General features: G+C 39.8%; 1 protein-coding gene across 3 annotated transcripts; it reads left to right on the top strand.

The window, feature by feature from the left end:
* Positions 1–59: 59 nt before the first annotated feature.
* On the top strand, positions 60–13,556 carry epb41l4a (erythrocyte membrane protein band 4.1 like 4A). 3 transcript variants are annotated; one of them, XM_037116247.1, is made up of 23 exons: positions 60–115; positions 347–447; positions 514–618; positions 2,704–2,749; positions 3,056–3,134; positions 3,313–3,410; positions 3,596–3,674; positions 8,286–8,373; positions 8,531–8,619; positions 8,875–8,938; positions 9,397–9,488; positions 9,603–9,647; positions 10,228–10,337; positions 10,719–10,785; positions 10,864–10,932; positions 11,176–11,247; positions 11,321–11,371; positions 11,583–11,672; positions 11,757–11,789; positions 11,997–12,032; positions 12,879–12,947; positions 13,019–13,096; positions 13,179–13,556. In XM_037116247.1, exons 2-23 carry the CDS (start codon positions 352–354, stop codon positions 13,237–13,239), a joined length of 1,617 nt encoding a protein of 538 aa, XP_036972142.1. In that variant the 5' UTR covers positions 60–115; positions 347–351; the 3' UTR covers positions 13,240–13,556. The 3 variants fall into 3 exon arrangements, with proteins under 3 accessions (XP_036972142.1, XP_036972143.1, XP_036972144.1); XM_037116248.1 differs by having other exon boundaries at positions 13,019–13,072; XM_037116249.1 differs by lacking the exon at positions 9,603–9,647.
* The last annotated feature ends 393 nt before the right edge of the window (positions 13,557–13,949 follow it).

The following is a 13,949-nucleotide window of genomic DNA, read 5'->3' on the forward strand; positions in this document are numbered from 1 at the left end:
GATTAAGAGGAGAAGAAGAGGAAGAGAAAGAGGAGGAGAAGAAGAGGAGAATAAAAAGAAGAGGAAAAGAAGAGGCAGAAGAAGCAGAAGAAAAAGAAAGTACCTGTAGCAGCAGGTGAGGAGGAAAAGTTCTGTGTTGTTATTCACTGAGAAGAAAACAGAACCAGTCCAACAGTATTTATCACTCGCTCATCAGTTCATCCTTATTTCATTGTTTTTGATCACATTCTGTCTGTACATTTAATTGTTATTTATAATTCAAACAGGGATAACTGTAATTCTGCTCCTGATTGGTTGATGTCTCACCTGAAGCTACAGGCATATTAAATGATCTCTTTGTTTTAAGTAACAATGGCCTGTTTCCGTGGTAACCGAGAGGAATTTTATGGGGAGGTGCTGCTATTGGATGAGAAGAAGATCACGCTTATGGCCGAGCAAGGCATCAAGGTGAGTGAGAACTTCCTGTTCTTGTCACGTGAATGAGACGATGAGTAAAATCTGTTTTATCCTCAGAAATCTTCAAAAGCGGCAGCCATCTTGCAGCAGGTATTCTCTCACCTGCGCCTGGTCGAGGTCGAATTCTTTGGTTTGAGGTTCTGTGACAACAAACAACAGACGGTGAGAAGACCAAGAAAATACACCAGAGCATTGTGTGTGTGTGTGTGTGTGTGTGTGTGTGTGTGTGTGCATTCTATATAGTGTTAATATGATAAGAGACCTTACTGACCGAACCACTGTGATGTCACTGTAACAACAACACGTCACTTCCTGGTAGACAACTGATGACACTGTGTTGATGTGTGACATCACTGTGTTGTTGTGTGATGTGACAGAGCAGCTCTGTGACTGACTGTGGGCAATACATACACACACACACACACACACATACATACATAACATATCGAGTGATTGAATAAGTGTCAGTGCTACTTGATAATCGTGTACGATGACCAGCTGTCATATAGGGAAGAGTTCTGGTTGCCTCGACCTTCTGGCACAAACTAATAGCACTGACACCACGAGAGGCCTGATAGAGGACATTCAGAGAGCCACCCTGGACTTATTCTGGTCTGGGAAACACTGAATCCAGACATTTGCCCTCTATCTACCTGGGTCTGAAGGGGGACAAGGACTGATCAGTATCCAGTCTAAGATCGCCTCATTTAGACTCAAGACTGAACAGAAACTTCTTCATGACTGTGTCCCAAGCAGGTGCGACACGGCTCGTTGGCTGCTGAGAAGAGCTGCTGGCTGGACTATGAAAAACACCTGTTCCTCCTCCAACCTGAGGGCATGGACCTGAGTGGATTGGCTCCTGACACTAAAGAGACTCTGGGCCTGTGGCTGTTTGAGGAACATCTGTTCTTCAACAGCCTCTAACCCTGGCTCTGATCCAAAAAGTGGTGGAGGAAGTCTGTGCTGTAATGTAGTGGAAATTCTCCTTGTGAGGAAGAGAGTTGCTAAATCTCTTAATAATTTTAGACTCAGGGTGATGAATCAGATCTCTTTACTACATGCTGCAAGGAGGGAAGGTCCAGAACGTTCTCTCCAGCTCTCCAAATGTTACTGACTTAAATACAGAACAGAGAGGAGGTTACCTGCATTTACAACAGGCATCAATCATTTCTTCCCAAAACAGTGGCTCCCTGAGGTGTGGGTTGACCATGTCTTCCCAGGACAGTGACCCTGTGATGTTTTATTTGGACAGTAAATGTCATCTTATCTACCCTCCTGTAACCCTCCTGTAGAGAGAATTTTCCTCATGTGGCTTTCTGACACCTCACCAAAAGGCATTCTCCCTCCTCCTCTCACACTCTGATCCTACTCCTTACAGCACATTGATCACTGAATGGACAACTATGTAATGTCTCACATTCTGCCTCAACACCTGAAAAAGATGGCAGAAGATTGCACGCTGCTGTCAGTTGAAACTCCTCATCTGGACAAGATTCAGGCTGCAGGGAAAAAAGCACTTCAACACATCAGCATCAAACTAAATGTGCCGTCTCTGGCAGGGATGGAGGTGCCGAGGTGGATGGAGTTCTTTGGCCCAGACATTTCCCTGAAAGGCAGCTGACGGTCCGTGTACAAGCTGTCCGTTGAAAAGTGGACAGCAGACCTCCAGTGAAGGATTGTGCACAGTGCAATTGCTACAAACAAATACAGAGTGCACCTTGATCCTGATCCAAGGGAGGGATGTATTCTCTGTTCACAGACTGAGACCATTTATTTGTTCCGTGTTCTTGTCTGGACATTTTGTTTGAGCTCTTAAAAAGCTGGTTTCAGGGTCTTGGGGAGGTTTTTTCTTTTTATTTGTTTCATTTTGGCCCAATATACTATGTCAAGAAGAGGTCTGTCTACACATTGCTAAACTTTGTATATGGTTCTGTGAAGTTGGCCATCTGGCTGACCTGCAGAAACCAAGCTCAAACAGTGGGCAGTGTGGAGCCAGTGTCGGTTCTGAAGGGACTGTTGAAGGCCCGACTGTGGGTGGAACATGCTTATTATCGGATGATGGACACTCTGCAGGCCCTCACAAGTATTTGGGCTATTGAGGGGCCTATGTGCTTCATGAGGGAGGACAGGGAGCCAGAGACACATTTCTGAAACACTCTTTGTGTTGTTGTTGTTGTTGTAGAATATTCTTTAACTAAGATTGTTGTTGTATTCTATTGAATTTAGATGTGTTTTTGTTTTGATCAGAACTGGTTGGATCCTTCAAAAACTCTTTCACAACATCGAGACCTCAGTAAGTTTTACTAATCACAAACAAACAAACAAACTGAAAGCAAAGACATTTAACAACAAGAAACAAGCATTCATCTCATTAAACCTGCTGACTTTTAATGCTAACGTATTGTTGTTATATATTTGTCATTTTTCATCACACAACATAGATTTAAAAAATTGTATATGAATTGCAGAACAAATAATTTCACTTATCTGAATTCACTGAAACAATAACAACAACTGTGACTGAGTCACGTTTTTTACAACAAAGAAATGTCATACTTTGATTAACAATGTCTGCTTCTTTTGAACTGTTTTGTCACAGCTGGGCCACCATATATTTTCTACTTTGGTGTCAAATTTTACACTGAGGATCCGTCAAAACTGAAAGACGAGACTACTCGGTACGCTCATTATTTATTAATCCAGCGTTTCATGAAAGTTATCAGTATTTTAGTATTTTCTACATTTAGATCAGAAATGTATTTATTAATTCAATTAAACTGTTATGTTTTGATTCTGTCAGGCTGCATTTATAATTAAATGCTCGAAATCTTCTTAAATGAATGTGTCTTCTGTCAGGTATCAGTTTTACCTGCAGGTCTGTCAGGATGTCCGTCGAGGTCGTCTGCCAGTACCCGCCCACCTCAGGCCACGCCTCGCTGCTCTGATGCTACTTGGTCAGAAAACAATTCAAAATCACATCAGCTTTTTCATCAATTATGTCACCTGTTGGATTTGTACCTGATGTTTTTGTCACATTGTTCTCTAAAAAGTTAGCACAATATATTCAAACACAATAGCTGAAGATAAACGTCATCGAGCAAACGCTGGAAGACTATTGTTCTTCTTATTTTCTCCCCAGCGGAGCAGGAAGATCACAGCGAGCTGAAGTTTGATTCCGAGGAACATCAGGAAATACGACACATCTACAAAACACTCAGGTATGAAACAAACACAATATGTTGCCCAAAGGATTCACTCACCCATCCAAACAATTGAAATCAGGTGTTCCAATCACTTCTATGGCCACAGGTATATAAAAGAAGCACCTAGGCACACACACTGTTTTACAAACATCTGTGAAAGAATGTGTCGCTCTCAGGAGCTCAGTTAACTCCAGCATGGTACAGTGATAGGATGCCACCTGTGCAACAAGTCCAGTCATGAAATGTCCTCGCTTCTAAATGTTCCACAGTTAACTGTCTGTGGTATTATAACAAAGTGGAAGCGATTGGGAATGACAGCAACTCAGCCAAGAAGTGGTCGGCCACGTAAAATGACGGAGCGGGTCAGCGGATGCTGAGGCTCATAGTGTGCAGAGGTCGCCAACTTTCTGCAGAGTCAATCACTACAGACCTCCAAACTTCATGCGGCCTTCAGATTAATTCAAGAACAGTGTAGAGAGCTTCATGGAATGGGTTTCCATGGCCGAGCCGTTGCATCCAAGCCAGACATCAGCAAGTGCAATGCAAAGTGTTCGATGCAGTGATGTAAAGCACGCTGCCACTGGACTCTAGAGCAGTGGAGACGTTCTCTGGAGTGACAAATCGCTCTTCTCCATCTGGCAATCTGATGGATGAGTCTGGGTCTGGTGTTTGCCAGGAGAACGGTACTTGTCTGACTGCATTGTGCCAAGTGTAAAGTTTGGTGGAGGGGGATTATGGTGTGTGGTTGTTCTTCAGGAGCTGGGCTTGGTCTCTTAGTTCTAGTGAGAGGAACTCTGAATGCTTCAGCATACCAAGAGATGATGGACATTTCCATGTTCCCAACTTTGTGGGAACAGTAACCCAACATGACTGTGCACCAGTGCACAAAGCAGGTCCATAAAGACATGAGGAGAGGGTTTGGTGTGGATGAACTTGATTGGCCTACACAGAGTCCTGACCTCAACCTGACAGAGCACCTTCGGGCTGAATTAGAATGGAAACTGAGAGCCAGGCCTTCCCGCCCAACATCAGTGTGTGTCCTCACAAATGTGCTTCTGGAAGAATGGTCAAAAATTCCCATAAACACTCCTAAACCTTGTGGAAAGCCTCCTAGAGGAGTTAAAGCTGTTATAGCTGGAAAGGGAACAATGTCATATCATACTTGCCAACATTTGGTTGTGAAAAATAGGGAGATTTTTCTCATTGGTGTATCGGCCCAAGTAACAAGGTTCCTTCGCCAGGTGTGCGTTTTATTTGTCATAATTTCTTGCCTTGTATTTTAAACCACACATGTCCAGAATTCTTAGAACACAGTGTTTCCCCTTAATTTTTTATAGCAGTGGTGCTCTGAGCTGAAAGAAAATTTTGAAAATTGACCCTTTAAATCTCACCGACTGGTGAGATTTTTTTGGAAAAAAAAAAAAAATCATTTCCAGAATTTCAGAATCAGAGTCTAAGACATGAGAAAAAATAATGTGGGAGCTGACATTGTTGCTTGAAAATTACAGAAATGTTTTACCATTATTTTCAGAAGTCAGTGGGCCACATGACATGGCAGCTATTGAGAAAAAAAAAAATCATAATTTCTGCATGTTAATATTCATATAAAATAGAGGAAGCAGTAAAGTACGATAAAAATAGGTGTGTCTCATTCGTCCAGTTTACTAATACAATCTGCTGCTGAAGTCACTGGGTCACATGACATGGAAGATATTGAAAAAACTGCAGTTATTTTGTATTAATATATGTATGCTAAGTAATTTAATGACGGTCCCTAAATCAGTCAGTGACTGAGCCGAGACTCTGGAGGTGAGCTGACCGTCCTCCTGCTGCTCACACTGGAGGAACCTCAGTAAAGTCTCAGCTGGACCCCAGTGAATATCCAACCTGAAACTAACTTCACCCCGGTTAGATGAGTTGCCTGTTGCAGCCTTTGAATAGGATGACGAGGATTTCAGTCACTCAACTTAAACAGTGACTTGCAGAAATTATACAAATAGCAGTAATGCCCATAATAATTGATTTCAAGATAACTTAGGCTTTAATTCTTTCACTGTGTGCAACTTAAATTCGCCATTCTCCCGTGATGTTAAACCTACAAAAATCATGTCATCATCAAAATCAAATGTTGTTATGTTTACCAATACCTGACCTGTGCCCCCCCCCCCCCCCCCAAAAAAAAAACAAACGGATTTGCATGATTCATGAGAGCCTCATTTTCAGGTTGGAAAACCCGGATTGTGGGATTTATCAGGAAGAATCACGCCCCTGCTCATCCACGCAGGCAGGCCAGGGTTGCCAGATACTGCGACAAATATCCCCCACAATCTTACTTGTTTCCTTCACTGTAAAATCGGGAGATTAATGGGAAAAATTACTGACCAGGAGCATCGAGGGAGATAGGGTTAAAAATCGTGAATTGGGAGAGTTGGCAACTCTGGTCATATTAAACCCTATGGATTAAGAATGGGATGTCACTTAAGTTCATATGCGAGTCAAGGCAGGTGAGCAAACACTTTTGGCAATATAGCGTACCTCAACAACTCAATTAACCAAAAGCAAAGAAAATTACTGCATATTGTGAAATGTAGAAGAGCAATTGTATTCAATGTAGGTTTAAATGTAGCTAGAACACAATTTGAATCTAATTTGACTTTAATGTCAACATTTATATACAGCAGCCCTGAGGGGCCAGAGAAAACACTTCTGGTGATCCTTTTCTAAGGCGGGATTCACATTGGATCTGGTGTTGCAGCGAAAACACAGGTTTTACCCATTTTAATAAGGCTTGTCCATTTTTGCAGTGGTGCAGCATGCAGGGGGGTTCTGCAAGAAAACCCAAACTGGTGGCAACAAAACAATTGAATCCTGCTCAAATTTTGGAGAAACCCAACGTCAAGGTCTGGTGGCCAGTCACATAAGCCTGGCAGAGACATGTCCGAAAATCATGTGCACAGCAGACTGGGTCAGCACCAGGATGTGTTATTTACCATGGATAAATACTACAGAGGGAACACAGCAGACATTTAGTTCCACTTTCACTTCAGTTTGGTCTCGTCTCCAGTTTAAAACACAGTAATGATGCTCACGATCACTAGCAGGACCAACGTGCTGGATCAGAACAACGTAGCAGCTTCATTTATCAGCAAACATCTTAACTGCTTAATCTTGATCTTAAAGGGATAGTCTGTGTTTTTTGAAGTAGGGTCATATAAAGTACATATCTATAGTCGATCTGTTTCCTACCGTAATCAGCGATCAGCGCAGCCTCAGTTTGGAGAAGTAGAGAGTCGCTCCAGCCCAGATGCTCAGCTTTGTACTGCAGTGAACAGAGTCCAGAGAAAAAGAGAAATAAACCACCTAAAACAAGGCTGACCATAGAAAATCTATAACAGCTCAAGTGTACGTTGTATAGGGAAAATTCACCCCGCTTTATATTGCGGTCAGACCGGCCTTTATTTTGGCACTACATTTTCTCAACCGTAGAACCTCCGTATCCCTACGCATTTGCGCAACTGGGCAACAGCTGATCTGTGAGTGGCGAAATACAGTGCGAGGCCCAGTTGCTGGACCAGAGGTTTACTTGTGATATAAATGAAATGTAACTCTCCGTATCCCTCCGCATTAGCACAACTGCGTAGGGATACAGCGGTTCTATGGTTGACAAAAATGTACTATAGATATGTACTTTATATGACCTCACTTCAAAAAAACACAAACTATCCCTTTAAGCTGAGAAGCGGGGGTCCCCAACACATCACTCACATGGACTATAGACTGACACCCACACATCACCACACCAAGCTATGGCGTTTCACTGCAAAACCAGATATACCAGGATAATTATATTTTCCTTCATTTTCCCTCTTTGAAATCACTTTGTGAAAAAATCATATTTTCAGGAGAAATTTTAATTTCCCCACTGGGGGACTTTGTTTTATTCAGGAGAAAAAAATTTCTTTGAGCATTAAACAAATTGAAAAAAAAAAAAAAATGTTTTCACCTCAACAAAAACAAAGACATGACAACCATGACACGCAACCTGCTGACACAACAGATGTGTTGCCAGTGCAGAGGTCCTGCTCCTTCAGAATTACAAAAACAAACACATTGAAGGAATTATCCTACCAAAGAAAAAAGTCTTCTAGAAAAAAAACATTTTCACTTCACACATGAAAAGAAAAATGTAACTAATATAGAAGTTATAAAGATAAACTGTTTCACACTCACACTGGTGAGAAGATCATCTGTATTCTGTATTTACAGTCTTTGTACTAAGAGGTTAAAGTTTGTTTCAAAGTTTATCTGTCACATTCAGTCACTCCACACTGAAGAACAGGGAGACATGGATTCAAAATGCATAATTCATAATGAAATAAAAGAAGAGTGATGCAGCAGGGTAACCAAATTAAAATACTGATTAAATGGCAGGTCGTTAATGTTTTTATATTCATCTGCTCTATAATGGTAGATGAGAGGCAGAAATAGACAAAACCTAAATAAACTGGTGCAAAAGCTTTAACATGCATCACCCAGTGTGAATGTAATGACTGTGTAAAATCAATAAAATCACATACTCCTGAGATCTCTCTCTCTCTCTCTCTCTCTCTCTCACACATTGTCTAGAGGTGTCTCTCGTCCTGTGGCTCAGCATCACTTCCTGTCCCTCTGCAGCTCTCTGCAGATGTTTGGAGTCTCTCTGTTTGTTGCCTATGTAAGATCACAGATCAATACTTCTTCATCCTTGTTCCTTAACTTGATGTTGTGCCTCTTTGTCATGTGACATGTTGATTAACCAGTGAAGAACCAGAAGAAATATATTGACATAACGTCTGTTTTTTTCCTGTCTTCACTCCCATGATTCCTGACAGGGTGAGAATCAAACTGAGTATTTCCTGGGTCCAACTCCAGTGGGTGTGGTCATCTATAAGAACAAAGTGCTGGTGGGGAAATATTTCTGGTAGGAGTGAGACCTCACTAACTACCTTTGAGCCTGTTCTGTCTATTTTGTTAAGAATGACACACTCTTTTCATTAACAGCCTTGGTAGCATTAATTATGAATAAATAAATAAATAGATGTATATGTTTTCGGTTGTGAGTAAATAGTCTCATATATGTAAATAAAATTCTTTAGTAAATGTTTATGTAAATATAAAGAACATAAAGTAACATGAAGTTTGTGTGGATATAAATAATGTGGTCATGTTCCTTCAGGCAGAGGATCATCAAGCTTCACTTCAAAGAGGAGACGTTTGAGCTCCGGGTCAGCGGAAAGAGGGTGAGTTCCTACATGCTTACTGATGCTAATGCTGACTGATGCTAATGCTGAATGCCAGTAATACTGCCTCTAAGTTGTAGCTGTACATGCAAATGCTAATAATCATGCTAACAATAACAACTCACTTAAACTCTTCTGTCACAGATAACACAGTGTAAATCAGTGAAATGGAACTAATATTTATTGAATGTTTCTACAACATGAATCAAAGAAAAATAAACATATTCAGTAATGTAAACAGAAGAACTTGTGCACTAAGACAAATAATCCCACGTGATGAAACCAACATGAGATGAAGAATCACTGACAGTGTTTTGTCAGCAGATAACAGTGTTAGCATACATATATAATTATCCTGATGCACAGCTAATGCTAATGCTAAAGCTAACATAATGTAAAGATGAGAGAAGGGTGAACATTTATAATAAGATCCAAAACTAATGGTTGTTGGATTTCAGGGTTCAGAGACGTCATTCTTCTTTCAGACGTCAGATCGATCCGATTGTAAGCGTTTGTGGAAGTGCTGTGTCCAACACCACATCTTCTTCAGGTCTCTCTCTCTCACACACACACACACACACACACGCACACACACACACACACACACACACACACACACACACACTGATTGATTTTTTGATTGACCCTTTATGTATCCATTCAGGATGTCTGAGTCCAGACCATCAACACACACACTGAAACACGACAGGTAAACACCTGCAATATATAATAAATAATATGTTCAAGATTTTATTTGTAAGTGTTTATTTCTCCTCAGAGCCTGGTATTTGGGGCATGAGGTGAGGAAATGTAGTTGTGACTTGACCTGTTGTCAGTCACAGTGGGAGCAGAGTCTCTCCTCCTCTGGCAGCAGCTCTGTCTGTGTCGACCCTTCTCTACAGCTCGGCTGTGTTACATAGTCAAGGCTTTTCTTAATTTAGGATCTCTTACTGTGCTCAGATAATTTGCTAATGTGAAGTTTCTTTTTCAGTCAGATAACATTTTAGTTTACTCTGTGTTTTAGTTGTGTCCTTACAGTATGTGATATAGATTTCTTTTTGTTGGCTGATAATTTGATTTGGTCTGACTGGCTTGGTGTTGTGGTCCCGAGGCCGTCCGGGCCGTGTTAGGTTGTCTGGACAGAGCCTCCGGACCAGCTGGCTGAGGGAGCTCTTCTTCTTCTTCTTCTTCTCTCTCTCTCTCTCTCTGTCTGTCTGTCTCTCTGTCTGTCTCTCTCTCTCTCTCTCTCTCTGTCTGTCTGTCTCTCTCTCTCTCTCCGTCATGTGTAGTATTGCTCGTTCTCCCACTCTGGCTTTTCCTCGGCTGAACATTGGTGGACTGAGAATCAAATCCATCAACAACAAAACAGCAGATGTCTGTATGAGAGCAAAAAATCGCAGTGAGCCCAATTTGTTATTATCATGATTATTTTGTTGTTGTTATTAATGATAGCATCACTATTCAACTGCTGATATTACGTTTATTAATTTGACTTCAAACACAATCAATGTTATCTGTTTCATTTTCACTTCACCTTCAGATGATTCACACAAAGTTTCAAAAGATAATAATCAGAATAATCTACATTTTAATATTTTTATTTTGAATAATTCTCAGTATTTAGGCTTCAGCCGATAACTTCTCAATGTTAGATTTACTTGTTGATTTATTTGAGTTCTACAAGTTAAAGTTTTCTCTGGATTATTAATTTCTAAAGGTTTTGTTTTCATAAATTACTTTGTGAACACAACACTATCGCTGCTGTGTCTCCCTTCTTCAGCCAATCAGACATCGAGAGTTGCCAGTGAACCGATAATGATGCATACAGCGCCATCTGCTGTTCACAGGTGAGATCCAATTAAATTCAAAATATTTTTGATGTCGTGGTACATGGTCATGTGATGAAGCTCCTTTCATACTTGTAGGTCGGAAGGTGGAGCAGAGCAGGACAATGTGAAGCCCAGTGCACCATGGGAAAACAGCGGCTCTCTGAAGTAAAAAATAATCTAATAATCTGTGTAATCTAAACACAACAAGAAAAATAACACAAGATCCGAACACTATATAAGAGAATGTAGTCTGATTAAATTATGGATGTAATCTGACTACTGCCTGAAAATAAATATATCTGTTATAATAATTAAATTGTTACATTGTGAGTGTGCTCTGATTACCTTATTAATGCAATCTGAGTATTTATTGAATATGTGTTATTGCGTTATATAATTTTGAACCAGTGGCCTTTTCAACCTGAGGTTTCCTCCGAACACCGAAGAAGAGGAAGATGATAAGGGAGGAAGACCACAGAGGTAATGGAGGAGAGAGAAGGAGAGAAGGAGAGAAGGAAGGTGATTTATAACTAACTTTGTGTTTGACTTTTAGGCGAAGCAGAAGTCTGGATGGAGATCGACCAATGAGACGGAGGGGGAGGAGGTGTCATAAAAAATTATTTCCTTGTTTTAATTTGAAAGACTTTGAAAGAAATAAGTTGTTTGACAGCTTTTTAAATGAAAATTTTCATTTTTTAGACAATGTTCTACAGTTTTTGACTTGCAGAATTGAGGATCAGTTTCAGAAGTTTTGAAAAGGTTTGAAAAACTTTGTCAACATGATTTTTCAGGCAACTGTAAACATTTCTTTCCAGGTCTCATTCCCATGGCAACACAAGCAGTGGCAGCGAATCAGAGAAAATGGAGAGTCATAGCACCCGATGCAGAAGAAGAACAAAGAAGCGGTAATAACTTCTGTCTGTTCGGCATCTTTCAGTCGCCTCTGTCTGCAGTCATTTCAATAGTCTTCCTCTTTTCTGTGGTCACAGTTCTGATTCCACCTGCCGCTGCCGTGCCAGATCGTATGTAAACAACAAATCTTTGTCAGAAACAATCAATGCTAAAGTTATTTGTTAAACATTGAGGCTGATGCTATAATTCAGCTAATATGCCAGTTTTAGCCAATAAGAGCTCAGTGCTTACATATGTGTTGTGTTACAACTCCATTACGCTTCAGTTATCATCCATTTGCAGCTGATGCTAATGCTAATACTGTCTCTTCTCTTAAGACGGAGTCCCAGTGCCCTTGCATGGAAACACATCCAGTAAGTGTGTGTCTGTGTGTGCATATTTATGTGTTTGGCCTTCACCTGCTCTGTGAGAACAAACAAAAACAGAAAATAAGACATTCAAATGTATTTACAGAAAATAAACACATTTGAAGTTGTGTATTACCGACTTGTATCAATTAACTCAGGAGTCTCTCACACTGTCTCATCCAGAGTCCAGAACTTCTCTCAGTTCTTCTAACTTGTACTTGTACTCTAACCCAGTACTCTGATTACTTTCTGATGTCATTATGTCAGTTGGGGGGTGGCTGTGGCTCAGGAGCAGAGTCAGTGTCTTGTTATCGGAAGGTCACTGGTTCGATTCCCCCTGTCTGCATGTCAAAGTGCCAAATGACCTAAATGTAAATGAAAAAATCTGTTCTCAGGCTCACCAACATCTGAGTTTTCACTGGATTGTGATGAAATTTGACCCAAAATTAGTCTCAATATAGTTCTATAGTTACTGTAGTTCTGTGTAGTATTACTGTGGTTTGTGTGTTGATATTTATTTGTTGATACTTTGTATGAGTTGATATTCAGTGCAGACACAAAGTCATAGATGTTCTATTATTCCTTCATAGCTGATGTCCACATATTACACACTGTTATATCACATCCAGTGATTTTATTTAATCATGACATTAGACAGTTATAGCTTGTAAATTATTTGATTTATTGCATATAGTTCCTGAGCTCAACACACATATAATGCTGTAAAGTTTCAGACTTCTCTAATTGATTCATTGAAAGTCTTGAGCCACTACAAACAATACCACAGTTACTCAGACTAATACAGTGTGTGTGTGTGTGTGTGTGTGTGTGTGTGTGTGTGTGTGTGTACAGGAAGCAGCTGGTGGAGCCTGATGGTTTGATGGAAAGACAAACAGAGGAAATACCTTATAAGGAAGTAAGGTAAGGAAATAGGAAAGGAAGTAAGGAATAAAAAAAGGAAGGAATTAAGGAAAGTTGTTTGTGATCTACAGAGTCTCAGAACAAATCAGAATGCATCGTTCTCCAAGGGGGCGGCGACATCATCGGTGGGCATCAGCTACAGACCTCCAGTACGTGTCAATCAAATGTATGAGCTGTATGAGCTGCTGTTTGTCTTTTAATTTCTTTTTCTTTCTTAAATTTCTTTTTCAGTTTAAAGATTGAGTTGGTACCTCCTCTTCCTGTTACCAAGGCAAATGACACTTCCTGTTAATAAGCCACACATCTGTGAGGCAGCTGCTACATCTTTATCCACAATTCATTGCTCACAGTAAAAGCCCTAGCCCTGTGTGTGTGTGTACATACAGTAAATTACAAAGTAGTTTATATTGTTTATGTGACTGTACAAGTTTTCAGATTGAATATGAATTATTATTATTACTATTATTATCATTATCATTATTATTATTATTATTATTATTATTATTATTATTATTATTATTATTATTAATAATAATAATAATAATAATAATAATAATAATAATAATACATTAAATATGACTATGAAATATTATGTTCACATTCATATTAATATTGGACCAATGTCATGTACCAAATGTTCATGTGTGTTTATTCAATTTGAAATAAATCAACAAAAATCTGTTGTGTGTCTTTTAAGAGTCTCAAGGTACAAATGTACAGAAAAGTACAGTACTGTGACATTTTGAAGTGTGTGTGTGTGTGCATGTAGTTTGGATTGTGCAGTGACAACGAAGAAATTCTTGTATCTTGTATTCTACTTGGCAATTTCATTTACATTGAAAGACTATTGTATTTATTTACTTATAGATTATCTGTTTTACAGGACAGTGAGCAGCTTCTTAGCTGCACCAGGAAAAGCTTTAAGTTAATTTACATCTATAGTCTCTCTTGCGCACAAACGCACATTAATTTATTGAGTCAGTGTGAACTAATAATCACAGA

The sequence above is a fragment of the Acanthopagrus latus genome, chromosome 12 (assembly GCF_904848185.1).
Source record: "Acanthopagrus latus isolate v.2019 chromosome 12, fAcaLat1.1, whole genome shotgun sequence".
Taxonomy (NCBI): Eukaryota; Metazoa; Chordata; class Actinopteri; order Spariformes; family Sparidae; genus Acanthopagrus; species Acanthopagrus latus.